Source organism: Lathamus discolor, chromosome Z (genome assembly GCF_037157495.1).
Source record: "Lathamus discolor isolate bLatDis1 chromosome Z, bLatDis1.hap1, whole genome shotgun sequence".
Classification (NCBI taxonomy): Eukaryota; Metazoa; Chordata; class Aves; order Psittaciformes; family Psittacidae; genus Lathamus; species Lathamus discolor.
In genome coordinates this window covers 25320475-25338339 of record NC_088909.1, presented here as the reverse complement: position 1 = coordinate 25338339, position 17865 = coordinate 25320475, and the positions used below count along the sequence as shown (strand labels likewise).

At 55.8% G+C, this 17865-nt stretch overlaps 2 protein-coding genes across 2 annotated transcripts in view; both read right to left on the bottom strand.

Annotated features, from left to right (window-relative positions):
• LOC136005899 (hydrocephalus-inducing protein-like) overlaps positions 1 to 7263 on the bottom strand; it is a gene marked incomplete at its 5' end in the record, with an annotated part of 42995 nt that extends 35732 nt beyond the window's left edge. Inside the window, 5 exons of the mRNA XM_065663789.1 lie at positions 672 to 796; positions 1649 to 1848; positions 2398 to 2532; positions 5684 to 5803; positions 7174 to 7263. Coding sequence (XP_065519861.1) covers positions 672 to 796; positions 1649 to 1848; positions 2398 to 2532; positions 5684 to 5803; positions 7174 to 7263 — 670 coding nt within the window. The remainder of the gene's footprint in view (positions 1 to 671; positions 797 to 1648; positions 1849 to 2397; positions 2533 to 5683; positions 5804 to 7173) is intronic.
• An 86-nt stretch (positions 7264 to 7349) lies between these two features.
• LOC136005898 (hydrocephalus-inducing protein-like) overlaps positions 7350 to 17865 on the bottom strand; it is a gene marked incomplete at its 5' end in the record, with an annotated part of 54586 nt that continues 44070 nt past the window's right edge. The window contains 5 exons of the mRNA XM_065663788.1: positions 7350 to 7394; positions 13372 to 13566; positions 13684 to 13764; positions 15103 to 15282; positions 15603 to 15681. Of these exons, the coding sequence (XP_065519860.1) occupies positions 7350 to 7394; positions 13372 to 13566; positions 13684 to 13764; positions 15103 to 15282; positions 15603 to 15681 (580 nt within the window). The remainder of the gene's footprint in view (positions 7395 to 13371; positions 13567 to 13683; positions 13765 to 15102; positions 15283 to 15602; positions 15682 to 17865) is intronic.

Below are 17865 nucleotides of genomic sequence, written 5' to 3'. Positions count from 1 at the left end.
AGCATATCCTGACAGCTGCACATGCTACAGCATGAGGATGTCCTGGCACCACCTTAGGCACCTTATTTTGGGGGACGTTCGTGGAGATGTATCTTTTCAGATGTGCCCGGGTGCCCTTTGGGCTGCCATCCCACTCAGGTCACAGGGAATTCTACATCCAAGTCACTCAGTGACGCTGAGGAGCGCCACCTCAGCCATGCCTTGCCCAGGGTCTCCTGCAGGCAGGAGATGCCCCCAGTGTCGTGTCATCCTCATCTCCTGGTCCTGAGATATTGGGCATAGCTCTGATCTCAGAACCCAAGCGGGAGCATTGACCCGTCAGGAGAGCTCTAGGGGACAGGTTGCAGGCTCTTCAGAGAGCTCTCTTGCACGTTAAAAGCCATCTCCTTTTCAGTCAGGCTCCCTGCTGTGAGTTCTTCTGCAATGGAGCACCCAGAATATTCGCCATCGCCCCCGGTGCACCGTGCGCAGGAAGATCTGCCTGCCTTGTTACAGGCTGAAATATTCCAGCACAGGAATATCTGGCAGCCAGCAGGGGAGCTTTGCTCGACTCAGCGTGAAGGAACCTTGCAGAAGGGATTCAACAGGACAATGAAGCCACCAGATGATGACAGACAGCGCAGACACCGCTCTGGTTCGAAGGACACACGGAGGGTGCACCACGCGCTTACCTGTGTCATAGTGAACGATCATTGGACTCGTATAAACACCGGTCTTTGGTGGGTGGAATTCCACCGTGACTTCCATCGCTTCTCCAACGCCAAGAGTCCCAATGGAGGCATCCACAGAGAAAGGGCTGCAACACAAAGAGAGAGATCAGGACTGTATGGGAGATCCGGGCCCTCCGTTAAGTTTGCAGTCTAGTTCGCTTCAGCTCACTTGTGCAAGCAAGGAGCAAGCAAACCACAGTCGGTACAAGAAAACCAGAACATCCAGGATCAGAAATAGAGCGGGTGACTCTCCCTGCTGAAAGAGAACCAGACCTCAGAAGATCCCGCGGTATACCACGACCGCAGCCCCCCACACTCTGCACCCAGTTCTCAGTTCTCAGCTCTTCACCTCTGCACACGTGCAATCCAGTTACTCAGAATTCTGCTTTTTTGTGTAGTTCACTTAAAACTTTCCTAATGCTTCCCATTTCTTTATTGCAACTTGGGACTGAAATAGTTCATTGCCGAAGTTCGGGAACTCTTAAAACCCTTGTCAAGGAGCTCTCAACACACGCTCTATTACCCAGTAGAGTAGTTGGCAAGCGCCTTGCAAATAGATGCTAGACTTCACTGGGTATTTACTGTGGTGGTGCCTCTCACCAGCTCATTGCTTGCCTGTTTCTTGATGCTGTGTTTGGGATCCGTGACCTGAGCCCCTCGAACTGTCCTCTGCCACACAGCACCTTCTTCAGCAGTCAAGCTGCCTTCCTACCTTGCCTCTTCCAACCCAACAGCATCAGACCTGCAAGATGCTGCGTTGGAGACACCACTGCAGTGTAAAACTTGCTTGCAGAGCTTTCTCAAAACACTGCAAGCAATGGCAAACCCCACGTGTCCTGCCCATCTCCAGCACCTCAGATGCTCTGCCTCCTTTTTCTCACAGTTTACAAGCCCATGACCACGCAACAGCGTTTTGCGCAAGGGATGAGCTCCTTTACCTCAGAGTGGTGATGCTGTAGCAAGCCTCCCGCTTCCCCACGTTGCGCACCAGCAGAGTTTTCTGGGTGCTGAACCTGACTGGACACTCGGAGAAGTTCAGCTGCTCAGGGAAGTCCAGGCTGGCTCGGGCACCTATGGCTCGGATAGGCACAAAGAACTTCTCCCTCTCTGTGATGATGATAAGCTCGTCGAAATAATCCTGCAGGGAGAGAAACAATCTCAGCACAGTGCCTTTAGCACCATGCCCATGGCAGAAGAAGGGCTGCTGGTTTCTGTGACTCTCACAGTAGCATTTGGTAATGTACATGCACTTTTTACCTTCATGGCCTTTCATTACAGATTATTTCACAAGCAGGGGCAGCCAGGGACCATGGGGCAGATCCTCTTTAGTCTCTACAGGCATGCTGCCCGAGGGTAGGCCAGAGTATTGAACTACATTTAAGCAGCAAACAGAAGATGAGGAAAAGGCCATGCACAGACAGCAGACTCTCAGCCCTGAAGCCAACAGACGTTACGTTAAATATTCCACCACTGAAGGGGAAAACAGCCTGAAACAGGCAAGAGCCTCCAGCCTATGGGAGCACAACCTTCACCCCCAGGAAAGAGTCTCCCCCAGGTCTAGATCCAGTGCAACTCCACTGAACACAGGCCACTTCTTCAAAACCCACACCACATGCCTGCATTGGAACCCAGCCCTGCAGGTTCACCTTCCCCTCAAGGCGCCATCTCTCGGGACCTCCACTCTCACCTTGTCCTCATCAGGTCTGAAAAGGATGCGGTAGGTTGAAGACATGCCCGGTGCTACCTTATAGTCCTCATTACTCGGGCTGATCAACTCGAAGTAAGGAGAGTTCCCCAGGATGACGTTCAGCAGACGAGGAACCTGCAGGGAAGACACAAGTAGGATTTTGTCGCTTGTGGAAACATGAGAAGGGACCAGGACAGGCCATGTGACATCCTTCCTTACCACCTTTCCAAAACACTTTTAGCTCTGAAGCTACACGCACGTAACACACGAGGGTGGACTTGAATCCCTTCTGCTGAGCTACACAGCTGCAGCACAGAGACAGTAGGAACAACACGCCCTGCTCTGAAGGCAGCAGGAAGGAGATGCAGTACCTCAAGTCACCTGCGTATTCAACAAGCCCAAAGAACATGCTTGCTTCTGCCTGCACACATCCATGCAGTCATACCTCTGGAGGGGGAATGTATTATCTGAAGGCAAACCAGCGTGCGTTATACGGGGAGGGAAGGAAGTCACTTCTGACACACCAGGGTGGAGCGGGGTGGTCAAGCTGCGGTGCTAGTCATGGCGGTGGACCAGCAAGAGAAGCAGACCACAGACACTCTGGGCTTCCTGAGAATAAAAGCTTACCTCAAGAGCAAAAGGACGAGCGCAGGAAGACAAAAGAACAACCCCAGGAAGAAGCAGATGGCTAAGAGAATTTAAAGGGGGCCTGCAAAGCAGCAAGGGAGATCCGTAATACAAGGAAAGGCTGGTGCAGAGATGAGAACACCCAACGTGCCTCTACGATGGATACCACAGGCACGGAGACAGCAAACAGACATTCTCTAGCACACAGGCAGCAACGCCCCAGCACCCAATCTCATCTCAGAAAGCATAACAAGGAGACTTTGAATGGCAGGCAGCTCCACTGATGAACACGACGAGCCTTGAAAAAAATGGAGGCTCATTCTGCACCCCTGACCCAAGCCTGGTGACCCATGGCCAAGGCAGCCCTGGACGCTCTAAACACCCTTTGCTCCCACCAATGCCCTGGGGCAGCAAGCTCCAGGAGCCCATTTCCCACTGCAGCCACACGTTCTGGTCGCCAAGTCCCTTGGCACGTGAGCCCAGGTGGCAAAGATCTTCAGCAAGAGCCACCCAGGATGCCTCTGAGGGTGCTGAGGAGCAGCCTGAAGACAGGAAAGCAATTCGACAGCAAGTAGGCAAGAGCAGTAAGCATAGAGTGCAGCACTTCCGTATCGGAGTGAATACAGAGCACCTATTGGGCTCGATTACACTTTGCCTCTGTTACACATTGCTGCTAGCTGCAGTTTTAGGGGGTAGACAACCTCAGCTACCACGCAGGATACATCAGTAGGATTCCGAGGAATGTGGGAAACTCGTGAGACAGAGCACAATGTTCCTTTTCTCCAGGACATGACCAAAACCCAGCAAAATTAGAACATAATGAACTCTCTTGGGATTAGCATCTCTATCTTTGTGCATTTAAATATGCCAAGGGTTTTCCTTAGAGCTCATCTGCCTTTTACACCAGGGCTCTCCGACGCCTGAGGTTGTACGAGCTTCACAACTGATTCATTTTGGGTAAAATCAACAGTTCACACACTGCCTCCCCTTCACAGGGCATAGAAATCCCAAGCTGCAGCTGTTACCAGTCTATTACGTTTTATTGGGAATGGCACCAACATCAACGCAGGTGTTGTTTTCCACTTGGGAAGCACGAATAGAGCAAATTCACTGTTTGCCTCTTTGCTGGTACTTGGCAAAGGCAAACATTCTGAGGTGCTGCACGGATGAGGGAGCAGCTGAAGCCAAAAGGCACAGTGGGAATGAAGCAGAGCAGTAGGAAAAGAGAAGCTGAGGCCCATTTTAATAAGCGAAGGGCACACCTGCAGCAAAGATTGCCCAAAGTCACTGTGAACCACACCAGTGGTGTCCCTTGGGCATAGGTACCCACATTGCAACTTCCCAGTATGCCCAAGCTACACCAGGAATGACACAGTACTCTCTGGGAGTAACTGAGGGACCGTACCTTCATCCTTCCTTGCCAAAGGCTCTTCCATGCTCTATCACGTCCCTGTAAAACCTGTTATCTCAGGAGATACTTTGACTTCTCTTGCTGTTCCTCCCCCTACATTAAGCCCTGACGGTGTCACTCCTTTTGTCCCCTCCTTTGTTTCTCCCAACAGGGAGATTTGAGGAGGGCGTTAATTCACCTGCACACTTCCACCTCCCCCCCGCTCCCCGCTGTGCCCTCCTCTCACACACACGTCTTGCTCTTTCTTACACAACCGGATCCTGAATTACGCCTGTTTCTCACCTTTCTCTGCTTCCAGCACACTTCCTCTTACGTACCAAGAGAATCCCTGTGCGGAAGAAAGCGCTCCGCGACAGGACGTTGAACTCAGCCCCTTTCCTCCCTCCTGTCTTTTCCCACCAGCTTGCTCTTGGCACATGCCTCACTGGAGCAAACGTTTCCCCAGCTGAAATTCAAAAGGTCTCCATTTCCCCCTCTACAGCAGAGCAGAACAAAGTTGCTGCCACTTCTCAACTTCTCCCTGCTCATTTTTCTTAGGAAATCTCAACAGGATCACAATCTTTCCCGTTCAAGTTGGAGACCTTCAGGAGCACATTACCCTGCCTGTGCTGGGATTCTCCAAAGAGAAAGCACAGCCACGCTGGCTTAGAAACACCTGAGCAGAACCGAACTAAGCTTAGCAGGAGCCTCAAGTGGCACCTCAAGTCCTCCCCTTTAACTGCTGCTGCTAAGCCAGCCTGTTTCCCCTGCTCTTCCAAAACACCCAGCCTGGAGTGCTAATGCCAGGAGTTACAACTTACTCCAGCACAAAGTGGAGAAAACTCAAGCCCTGTGCTTTGACACGGAGTTGCACACAGGGGGCTCAACAGGCTGAGAGAGGGAAACATGCCCTGCCAGAAACCAAGATTAACCAAGGAGCCACCGGGACATGGTGCACACTCGCGGTAAAGCATGACAGCAGGCAAGCACTGCCCAGCCCTCGACATTCCCATCAGTCCAGGGCTTTCAAGGGGAAGCATGCTGGCTCAGAAAGCTCCTTTGGCTTAGTTACCACCAGTGCGCGGCCAAAACCAGCGGCAGAATCCCCAGCATGGCAACATTTCCCCCATCTTGCAGAATCACGCTGCTGAGACATTTTATTCTGGATGCGCTGCGCTGCAGCAGGTAACTTGCTCTGCTGCACACCACGTGAATTCCACTGCTCTCCTCCTCCAGCCCAGTGCTCAGCCTCCACAGCCCAGCACTTACCCTGTCGATGTTCCTCAGAGCTAGCGCCGCTATGTAGAACTGGCGGGGAACGTAGTTCTCAAACACCACCTCGGATGGGAACGGCTGGAACAACCTCTGGTCCAGGCCAACTGCTGAGAACTGCAGATGCAAGACAGAGCAGAGAGAGCTTCAGCTGCTGGGAGAAAGATTAACGAATGAAGATCCCACACTGATCTCCAGTAAATAGTCTCTTGGTGAGTACATCTGCCCAGCTCACACTAGGAGATGGGAGCCCACCCACCTCCGCTCTCAGCTCACAAAACGTTTCTGGACCATGTTGAGCAGCCTCAAGCTAAGAAGCTCTTTTGCAGGCTGTTTCTCCAGCTGCCTTCTCCAAAAGGCAAAGCAGCGCCCACCTCCAGCACGGGTGCTGGAACAGCCCTCTGCTAAGGGGCTCACTCAGCTCCAGACGCTTGCTGGAACAGTCACGAGCACTCAGGGAGCAAGCAAAACCCAGGAGTTTCCAGGAGCCTCCACAGGAAACAATTTGCAGGTGAACTTCCCTCTGAGACAGCGAGACTGAGTCCCACGCATCCCAAATATCTTTTTGGTTTTTTGATGCAGACCCGAGAAACCAGTCGGAAGACACCAGTACCAGGGAGGAAAGGCCAACAAGAAAGTAACAGGGCAGGAGGGAAACAGACAAATGAGGTGAATGCTGGATGGGGATGAAGTTTCAGCTGAAGTCTCAGCATCACGGGGCAACTTGAGCTAGACTGCAATTCGTATCCCCTTTCCCCACGAGCTTTAAGTTGATGCTTCACTGTATTCTCTTACTGCTCGTTTCTTGAACACCGCTGCAGAAGCAGCTCTGAAAAATGCACGCAAAGACCAAACGCTGACCCAGCAGAGGCAGTACTTGGAGATAATTCCTCCCTGCTTGCTCTCCCCTCTCCCAGCTGCACTGCTGTCACTCGAGAGACACAGGCAGCTCTCCCGCTTCTCCACAAAAGCCACGCTCAGGCCGAGCCCAGTAGCTGTAGCACTGCCAGTTATTTGGGCGCCCGTCTTACGTGTTCCCACCTCCTGTGCTGCCTGGGGCAACCCGTAACCGATGTGCTACATCAGGTCTCTTGCTGGCAGCTTTCTGCTCAACAGCCTACCTCAGTCATCCACCCACCTGGACTGTGTGTTAGACTGAGCAGTCCTGCAAGAAAAGCAGCTTTGAACATCCACCTAAGAGAACACTGATCCAGGCAAAGCGCATCCACTCTTCTCTGCCCAGCAAAACCCACCCACTGCAGCAGAGGTTCCACTGCCTTTGTGCAGACCAGGACTTCAATGGCTCATTGGAGAAATGTGTTTTTTGCCTTTCCCCCAGCAGAAAGAACTCCACCACCACCACTTGGAAATGACAACAGGACCTCATCACCAAGCTGCTTGGGTAAGCTGGAGGCAAGGCTGCCACAAGCACGTGCCCTCTTCAAATGTCACATCAAACGGCAAGGAGAAGAGCAGGGAAAGGCTACCTTTTGATGGGAGACTTCACCCATGTCCCGAAGCTGGGTAGCCCGGGGCCGCCTCATCTCCCGAGGGCTGGCCAGCCTCTGCCTGGTGGTGAGAGACTCTTCTGCCTCTCTGACCAGCTTCGGATTACGAGATGCTACCACTCTGCTCTGGAATCCATCCGCCCTTCTGGAGGACCTCATGGGCCGGGGGGTCTTGCCACTGGCCATGTCGCAGAGGTCGCCTGGAAGAAGCAACAGTTGGACAATCCACAACCCCAGAACCTTAAAACCCTGGACCCACGGAACCCTGGAACCCCGCAACCTCAGGGAAGGGCTCTTAAAGCTCACCCAGTTGCAACCCCCTGCCACGGGCAGGGACACCTTCCACTAGGGCAGGTTGCTCCAAGCCCCGTCCAACCTGGCCTTGAACACTGCCAGGGATGGGGCAGCCACAGCTTCTCTGGGCAACCTGTGCCAGGGCCTCGCCATTCCTGGCACACCCAAAGGACACAGCTGTGTCTCCAGCCTTTGGCATCCTTCCTAAGCGGAGAACACAGGGCCTCCCCACCCTCATTCATGATTAGACCATATTTAGGCTCCATTCATAGACGTAAAACCCCACAACAAACAGACCCTGAGCCAAAACAGCCTTTTGCTCTGGGGGCAGTCCCACGAGCCACACAGACGCACCAGGCGCTACTGGCACTTCTCACCCTCTCTGCAAGGAGCCTGATGATGTTTCTAACTAAGTCAGCACAGAGTTCAAGACTCTGATTAAGAACTATAGTTTCTCAAGGCTACTTTGCCTGGCTCACGTTACAAAGATTATCTGGCAAAAACGGCTCCTTCCAGGCAGGAAATCACCCCACTGCCCAAGAGCATTTCTCCATGCAGAAGGACGCCCTAATTTTCACTTGTTAACACCCAAACTCCAGGCTCCCTCCAGGCACTCCAGGCTGCCACAGCAGGAAAAAAGCAGGAAACCATCGAAGGCACATGAGCAATTAGCTCAGAGCTACGTAAAATCCAGGATGATATTCCCTCCTGCTTCCCTGTGCTCCACATCACCTCTGCTGTGTGCACTTGCTGTACACAGCAAGACAGCATCTAGGCAAAGATGGCCATTCCCTGCCCCTCGACTGCTCCCCACACCCTGCAAGCAAGGCAATCACTTCATTCCTTTACTGCCAAGGCAGCGACAGCACGGCACGTGTTTGTGGTGCCGGGCCCTCCACGGCTTCAGGAAACAAGGCTACCGTTTCCTTTTGTCCTTGCAAGAAACTCCAGAGCTCTGCACTGCCCTACGGACAGGAGGACCTGCTGCAGCAAGAGCTGGGATTTAGAGCTGGAAATAACTCCTTTTCAAGGGAGAAACCTAATGGGGATGATCCAGCATTAAGCTGGGTTTCAGTGGTTTCTTACCGGGTCTTAAGAATAACTGCCTTATTCGTTCCAATTCTCCGAGCTGTGATTTCACTTCACTTGAAACGAACCCTGTCGTCGCCCCCACAACGCTTATTTCCAGAGGGCTTCCAACCTCCAGAGCCCAGCCAGCCCAGCAGCTTCCCCCCGCGCCCTGGAGCAAGGCTCTTCCACAGCCCCAGAGCCTGCAGGGACCAGCCTCCCAGAGGAGCAGGAAAGGAGCACAACGGAGCAATCGGGCACATCTCCCTGCAGGGGCAGGACAAACCAGCCACCAGGACACAGCACCCCTCCAGCCCACCACCCCACGGCTCCCTGCTCCCCACCTCAGACAGCCAAGGCTCCCTTTGCTGCAGGACCTACAGCCTAGCTCCAAGTCTCTACCCTCACTGCAAGTTGCACGGCAATTTCAGAGCCCGTTCAAGCCCTTCTACCTGCCCAGCCCTGCTCTTAGCCCAGGGATGTTTAAATCCTGCCGGCTATCACACAACTGCCCCATCCCTGCTGCCAGCGGAGCTGCCTCCTCCCTGCCCAGGGCCAGACGCTACCTGAGCACGGGTGATTCACGCTTCTCCTGGAGGATTCCTCCGTGCGGGGCCCAGCCTTGGCTCCTGAATGCCCTCGCGCTGCTCGGCAGCTGTGGGCAGCTGCAGGGACAGGAGCCGCCCAGGGACGCCTCGGTGTGGCTCTTGCCCACCAGCACAGCAGCTAACTGCTGCTGGGCTGCCAACAGCCAGGGGAACCTGGGCAGCAAAGGACAGGGCTGGCACCTGGGCTGCCCAGCCCCTCTCCTCAACGCTCTGGCTTTGCCAGCTAGGGCAGGGTTTCACCAGCGCCTCGAGGAAGCAGAGCTCAGAGCCTGACAGTAGCTCAAGCCTGCTCCTGCCTCAGCGGCTCAGCAACTCCTGCTCTCACTGGGCCACGGCTGCTGCTCGCATTTAACAGCAGCAGCTCCCCTGTACGTCACAATAGGCGAGGGCCACACGTGGCTTCCACGGCCACCGCAGGGCCTTGCTAAAGCTACAGCCTTGCGGATCCCTGCAGCCCCCCTACGCCTTCAATGTCTCCCCCGCAGTGAAGCCCTGCACCAGGGCTAAAGTGCACCTTACAGCAGCATTTGGTCACGCTCCGTGAGCGACACATAAATTGCTGGAGACACCGCAGATGAGCCAAGAATTTCTCTGCTTCAGCAGGAAAGAAAAAAGCTTCCGCACTGACTACAAAGCAACCATTTAATTCCTACTTTGCTGGCCCACGAGGAGCCCCGCCACACCAGGGCCATGGCCAGGCTGCCTTTGGGGTGACCCCTGTTGCTGTCCCTGGTGAGCGCCCGTCGATGACTTTGTACCCATTAAGCCTGCGCACACGGGCACACGCACCACACAAGGCCACCCAACTGCCCGGGGCATCTCAGCTGCCAGGAGCTTCACACGTTTGCAGCACAGCGTTTGCCAGAAACAAAAGCTTCCCATGAGACTCGGGGCCACAGGCAAAGCAAATCCTCACACCTGCCTGGCGGGGAACGTGGAGCCCTCACTTTGAAACCAACACTCATCATCTGGGCCTTTACAACACAGGCAGGGAGGATATGAGCCCCGAGTGCTAACTGGCTCTCCAGGCAGCCAGCCTCTGGAAACACTCCAAAACATGTCCCGCACCATGTCCAGCCACGAATCCAGCTGGAAACTGGAGAGCTCAGGCAAAGACACCTCAGGCGTGACACCCCTGTGTGCTGAAGGCACCAAGGCAGAAGCTCTCTAACTAAAGGAAACCCCTTACAAAAGCTCTACCACAGCTGACATCATTAATAGGAGCCCACTAGTAGAGCTTCCTGCTATTTCCTTCATAACCTTCAACTGCCAGCCAACGCTGAGACAGCCCAAGCTCCCTTCCAGGGTCATAGAATCATAGAATAGTTAGGGTTGGAAAGGGCCTCAAGATCATCTAGTTCCAACCCCCCTGCCATGGCCAGGGACACCTCACGCTAAACCATCCCACGCAAGGCTTCATCCAACCTGGCCTCGAACACCGCCAGGGATGGAGCACTCACAACCTCCCTGGGCAACCCATTCCAGTGTCTCACCACCCTAACAGGAAAGAATTTCCTCCTTAGATCCAATCTAAACTTCCCCTGTTTAAGTTTTAACCCCTTACCCCTTGTGCTGTCACTACAGTCCCTGATGAAGAGTCCCTCCCCAGCATCCCTATAGGCCCCCTTCAGGTACTGGAAGGCTGCTATTAGGTCCCCACGCAGCCTTCTCTTCTCCACGCTGAACAGCCCCAACTTGCTCAGCCTATCTTCATAGGGAGGCGCTCCAGTCCCCTGATCATCCTCGTGGCCCTCCTCTGGACTTGTTCCAGCAGTTCCATGTCCTTTTTATGTCGAGGACACCGGAACTGCACACAATACTCCAGGTGAGGTCTCACAAGAGCAGAGTAGAGGGGCAGGATCACCTCTTTCGACCTGCTGGTCTCGCTCCTTTTGATGCAGCCCAGGATACGGTTGGCTTTCTGGGCTGCGAGCGCACACTGCCGGCTCATGTTCATTTCCTCATCGACCAGCACCCCCAGGTCCTTCTCTGCAGGGCCGCTCTGAATCTCTTCTTTGCCCAACCTGTAGCTGTGCCTGGGATTGCTCCAACCCAGGTGTAGGACCTTGCACTTGTCATGGTTGAACTTCATAAGGTTGGCATCAGCCCACCTTACAAGCGTGTCAAGGTCCCTCTGGATGGCATCCCTTCCCTCCAGCATATCAACCGGACCACACAGCTTGGTGTCACTGGCAAACTTGCTGAGGGCGCACTCAAGCCCACTGTCCATGTCAGCGACAAAGATGTTGAGTAAGACCGGTCCCAACACCGATCCCTGAGGGACACCACTCGTTACCGGTCTCCAGCCGGATATCGAGCCATTGAGCACAACTCTTTGCGTGCGGCCGTCCAGCCAGTTCTTTATCCACCGAGTGGTCCATCCATCAAATTGATATCTCTCCAATTCAGAGAGAAGGATGTCGTGTGGGACAGTGTCAAACGCTTTGCACAAGTCCAGGTAGATGACATCAACTGCTTTACCCTTGTCCATCAGTTCTGTAGCCCCATCATAGAAGGCCACCACATTGGTCAGGCAGGATTTCCCCTTAGTGAAGCCATGCTGGCTGTCACCAAGCACCTTGTTGTTTTTCATGTGCCTTAGCATGCTGTCCAGGAGAATGTGCTCCAAGATTTTACCAGGCACAGAGGTGAGACTCACTGCTCTGTAATTCCCCGCGTCTTCCATTTTCCCCTTCTTGAAAATGGGGGATATATTTCCCGTTTTCCAGTCGTCGGGAACTTCACCTGGCTGCCATTATTTTTCAAATATGATGGCCAGTAGCTTAGCAACGTCATTCGCCAGCTCCTTCAGGACCCGCGGATGGATTCCATCAGGTTCCATGGACTTGTGCACGTTCAGGTTCTTAAGACGGTCTTGAACCAGATCCTCTCCTATAGTGGGCCTAAGGTCTTCATTCTCAAATTTTTACCTTTAAGTGGAACCGACTGAAGTCTTAACCGCGCTTTCCCAAAGAATCTTAGAGAATAACAGAATCGTAGAACGCTTTGGATTGGAAAGGACCTTAAGATCCTCTAGTTCCAACACCCTGTCACAGGGAGGGACACCTCACACAAGAACATGGTGCCCAAGCCCCGTCCAACCTGGCCTTGAACACTGCCAGGGATGGAGCATTCACCACTGCTTTGGGCAACCTGTGCCAGTGCCCCACCACCCGCACAGTGAAGAATTTCTTCCTTCTAGCTAACCTGAACTTCCTCTGTTTCACTTTAAGCCCATCACCCCTTGTCCTCTTGATACAGTCCCTGATGAAGAGTCCCTCCCCAGCATGCTGGTAGGCCCCCTTCAGATACTGGAAGGCTGCTATGAGGTCTCCACCCCGCCTTCCCTTCTCCACGCTGAACAGCCCCAGCTTTCTCAGCCTGTCTTTGTACAGGAGCTGCTCCATCCCCCTTAGCATCCTCGTGGCCCTCCTCTGGATTTGCTCCAACAGCTCTAGGTCCTTCTGTTGAGGACACCAGAACTGTACACTGTGCTCCCAGGGGGGGTCTCATGAGAGCAGAGGAGCAGGATCACCTCCCTTGACCTGCTGGTCATGCTCTTGGTGATACAGCCCAGGACACAGGGGGTTTCCGGGCTCAAGCGCACGCTGAAGCGCCTCATGTTCCAACCCCCAGGTCCTTCTCCTCACGCTGCTCTGAATCACTTCTCTGCGCAGCCTGCAGCTGTGCCTGGGATTGCCCTGACCCAGGGCCAGGAGCCTGCACTCGGCTTTGCTGAACTTCATGAGGCTGGCCACCTCTCCAGCATGTGCAGGTCCCTCTGGATGCCATCCCTTCCCTCCAGCGCGCCGGCTGCACCACACAGCTTGGTGTTGTCTGCAAGCTTGCTGAGGGCGCTCGATCCCACTGTCTGTGTCAGCGACAAAGATGTTGAACAGGGTCTGCCCCAACACCGACCCCTGACGGACACCATTCGTCACTGGTCTCCGTTTACACATTGAGCCATTCACCGCGACTCTCTGTGTGCAGTCATCCAGCCAATTCCTTGTCCAGCGGCTGTGCATCCAGCGAATTCATGCCTCTCCCGTTTAGAGACAAGGACGTCGTGTGGGAGGATGCTAAATGGAATTTATTGGCTCCAGAGAGCACGAACGTGGCGGGAAGGGCCAGGGGCAGCTGGTCACTTGCGGGTGGAGGGCAGGCCCCGGAGGTGGTAGATGCAGGAGCCGCCAGGGCAAGAGACCACCAGCCTGCTGGTGACAGGAGCCGGGCCGCCCGTGAAGGAGACGGTGATGGTGGTGCTGCTCTTGGCGCGCAGCATCTCGGGGGCCCTGACGCTGAAGGCCGGGTGCTTTACGGCATACTGGAACGCCGTGGCCCTCGGGAAGACGTTCCTGAAGGAGATGGAGGTGGTGCCGCCGGCTGGGATGAGGAAGGGGCCCTGGGGTTCAGGGGGCAGCGCAAGGCCGATGAGTGGGATGCAGTACTGCCCGCCCAGTGCAGAGCTGAGCTGCAGCGTGGCCTTGGCTTTGCCCAGGTGGCAGGGCTCAAAGGTCACTTCCACATTCAGCTCCGAGCCCCCAGCGCTGGCGGGTGCCGCACTGATGGATTTTGCCGTCCGGAAGTCGGCACAGTCGGTCTGCGCAGGGGAGACAAGAGACCATGGCGGGTTGGTCACAACAGCAGAGCCAGCGCCTCGGGAAGAACACGATGGTCCCCTGGCCCTGGCCCGTCCCACCCAGACCATAGCCCTGGTGAGTACCTGCGGTGAATGGGCACGAGAAGTGTGCAAACGTGCCCAGCAGGAACAACCCTGCACCCAAGCCCCAAGACTGCCAGACCTGGGCTGCAAGCGGGAAGCAAGCCCAGGCACCACGGGGCCTGCAAAAGCAGCTCCAACCAGGGCAGCAGACACGGGCCCGCAAGGGAGGACAAGCCCACACTAGTGGGAAGGCCCCTGGGCTCACATGGCCACCCTGGCTCTGCCAGGCCACGCCAGAGGCACTCGGACCCCCTGGTGGAGAGGGCTGGTGCTGGCCAGAGGAGCTGCCTCCCAGCCAGAGCCCCGGCAGCCCGGGCTCACCTGTAGGAGGTACTCGGTCTCCTGCTGGGCAAAATTCCGGATTTTGGTGGTGATGGTCTGACGGGAGCCCAGCGTGGTGCGGAAATACACGGGCTTCTCTGGCCTGCTCGAGGTGGCTTTCAGCTGCAGGTTGTAAGACAGAGAGCCCAAGTCGCTGCTCTGGAGCACCAGGTGCCCCGTGCTCTCACCCGTTTTCAGGGGCTGATACTCCAAGACAAGATCCGCCTGGGAGGAAGGAAGGAAAAAGCCACGGCGTCAGGCACAGGCAGGGAACACGTGTGCCTGAGAAGGGGGCAGCTGGTCCCTGCTCTGCTCAGGCAGCGCTTGAAGGCTGGGCTGCCTTCCCCGCTCTGACTCCCTCTCTCTCGGGCACAGCCTTGCTCCTTCTGGGGGACGGTTCACTCAGGGACAGATCCCAACAGCTCAGAGCCCTCCAGCATGATGCCAGAAGCTGCCCACCCTAAAAAGCCCCTGTGCTCCCCCAGGGCACACACCACCTCCTGTCAATGCAGGCTGAAGACAACCTGGCCGCGGGATCAGGCTTGTCCTGCAGCCACTCGCACCTGGAAGCAACACATTAAATGAGGGGCACATGGCACAAGGGCCTGCCACGTGACGCCCAGTGGCGGCGTGTTACAGGGGCCAGCAGGGCAGACTCCACCAGTGCAGGATGATTCCCACTGGGGATATTCTCGCACACTGCTCCCTCTCTACGTCATCGGCAGGGAGCTGCCACCACGGAAAGAGGCCCCACATGGCTCCTTTCAGGCATCACCCTCCAAGAGCCCCCCCTCCGGCCACGAGTAGGGAGAGCAGAGTGAGCCGGAGGAGCTTTGCTCCTACCTTTGACTGTGCAGGAACAGTAAAGTGCTGTGGAACGCTGACGCCCGGCACTTTGCAGTTGATGGCAAACGTCACCGGGACAGGCAGAGGGTTGTCCACCTTGACGGTGGAGGACACTCTCTGCCGAACGGCGGTGCTCATTTCAACAGTGCCGATGGGTCCCGAAGCCATCACCTTGAAAGTCACCATGTGGAACAAGTACTCTCCGGTTGTCTCGTTGAGGAAGGTCACCTGAATCAGACAGAAAGGGAAGTGCTGCTCATTCCACACAGGAAAACAGACCCGGAAGAGCCCACCAAGCTCAGCGCCCTGCTTCCAGGAATGGCTATGAGCACCCAGCGAGGAGGAGTGCAAGACCAGAGAAAGCACCTGTGGTATTTCATAGGACCCGTGCACGTGGAGGTATGAAAACGGGCGTGTAGCTTCTCAGTGAGCCAACAGCTCCTTGAAGGGCCCTGCAGACCAGTGTCCTCACTCACCTTTGCCCTGTAGACTCCTTCTTTGTAGGAGAAGAAGGTGAGCTGGTAGTCCTTCTTCGCAGAGCTCGGCACGTCGATGTATGAACACCCCTGCAGCACGGAACTGCTTTCCAGGTTCTCTGGTTTGAGCATGTCAATAACCACCAGGAACCTGCGGGTGAGAAGGACGCAGTGAAGGTCAACAGGAAGGACTCCCATAGGATACCCATCGTGCGGGGGTACAATACAGTCCCTCTCATCCTCAGTGCCTCGGGCACAGGGCGCCAGCTCTCACCCCCCTTGGAGGAAAGCCCTCCAGGATGGCTCTGCACAGGCAGAACGTGGGTATGGCCAGACACAGCCAAGGAGAGGGAAAAGCTTTCAGGAGGGAGCTTCCAGGCACTGGAAGCTTCCTTCCTTGTGCCGCTGCAGGGATTGCTCATGAGGCCAGACTCCCTGGGCTGGACTCACCTCTGTGGTCTCTGCAGCCAGTTGGACACAGGGATGAGCTCCGTGTGGGAATTCCTGCACGGAACCTGCCGGGAAATGGCCCCTGAACACCTGGGGGCTTCAGCAGTTCCTTCCAGCTGGTAGCGTAAGCCTGTCCCGTCCGGCAGGGGGAAGAAGATGGAGCCCTACAGACAACGAATAGGACAAGTCGGCTCTGGAGCACCCCTGGACAGTCCCACGCCTGAGGCTCTCACTGAGGCAGCTTTCAGCACGTCCAGCTGGCAGAGCTGTGACTGCAGCCCTGTCCCGCGCAGGAGGAGACAGACGCCAGCGTCGCACCTGCTCTGAGCTGCTTGTGAGCGGGTGCGTGGCCCACAGGACACGGCACAGCTACAGGACACAGAGGCATCATCTCTGGGCAAAGCAAGGAAACACGGGCCCTGCAGCAGAGCTGCTCTGCACATCCCAACACTCACTTACTGGCCCCACTCACCTGGGCATGTCCCTGCCAGCCTGTGCTCACGCAGGGACAGCCGTGGGCAGGGGGTGGCCGTCCCTGATGAGCTCCATTGCCTCAGTCCTGCTGGCCTTAGCCCCAACAGCGCTGACCAGAGAGCAGCCTGTAAGCTGGCACAACAGGGGCCCCCAGACATGGGCCATGGAAAGCTCATATCCATGCTCATTCTGGGTGCCCGTGGATCCCAGACACCTGCCTCTGCCTCCACAGCAGCTGAAAGCTGCAAGACTCCTCACGCAGGCTGTACGTTAAAGAGATGCTGAGCACGTGCGACCCTAAGGGCACAGATCTGCTGAGCACCCTGGAGACTTGAGGCAAGAAATCTCTGACCTGGCCCACTGTAAGGCCAGCTGGAGCGGGACAAGGAGCGCGACAAGGACCCGGCAGCTCCAGCACCACAGAGCCCTTCTGAACTGACCCCTTGGATTTGGGAGCTTGTTGCTGGCCTGGCACAGAAAACATTGCAGAGGGGCCAGTCACCCCCATGTGCCCAGCCTGAGACCTGCAGGAAGGGCTCCTCCCAAAGCTCCTGCATGACCCTCAAGAGATCTCTCTCGTTTCCCACCTGCCTGCTCACGGCCAGGACGGCACTGACAAACTGCAGGGCAGCTTTGCCCTTCTTGCTCCCTGCAAGCTGCAGAAGGACACCAGCCAGGTGCTGCTGGCAGAAGTGGTTGTGCCCGGGGCTTGGAGAGCCTGTGCAGCCCGTGCGCTGAGCATGGGGGTCTCTGAGCCCCCTGGGCTGCCACAAGCAGCGACCCGGAGCTACGCAGAACAAACTTCATTTCTTGGCCTGCAGAAAGCCTGGCTTTTTACGTTAGCTGCTCCAACACGTTTGGTGCTCAGTCCCGACTTCCCATCTGCCCTTTGCCCGTGCCTGGCCCCCAGCCACCACAAAACCCAGCTTCCAACAGAGAGCACAGGACACCTTCAGCTTGGACAGGACCTCCAAAGGTCATCTCGGCCAACCTCCTGCCCAAAGGAGAGTGACCTACGAGGGTCATGCCACGAGGGTCAGCACGCTGGCACAGCTCACCTACCTGATGCTTCTTGTTCCCACAGCTCATGGTTAGGGGTCTGTAGGTGACCTGGTAGGCCTTTTCTTTTTGCCTGGCCTCCAGATGGATAAATTCAGGCCCTTTCCAGTATTTCCCCTCAACAATGGGCTGCAGGGTCCAGGCCTCGCTGCTCGGGTTCGACAGGAGGATGGTCTGGCTCTGCTTCTCACGCACATTGCAGCTGAAAGTCAGGGTCTGCAACAGAGGAGCACAGAGGCTGCGGGGTCGTACCCACAATCCTTGCCACTCTTCTCACGCTGGCTCTACACCAGGACCTGGAGCACGGGGAGCAGCTTTTCCTTGTCACATGCAAAAATTACACTTTGGCCAC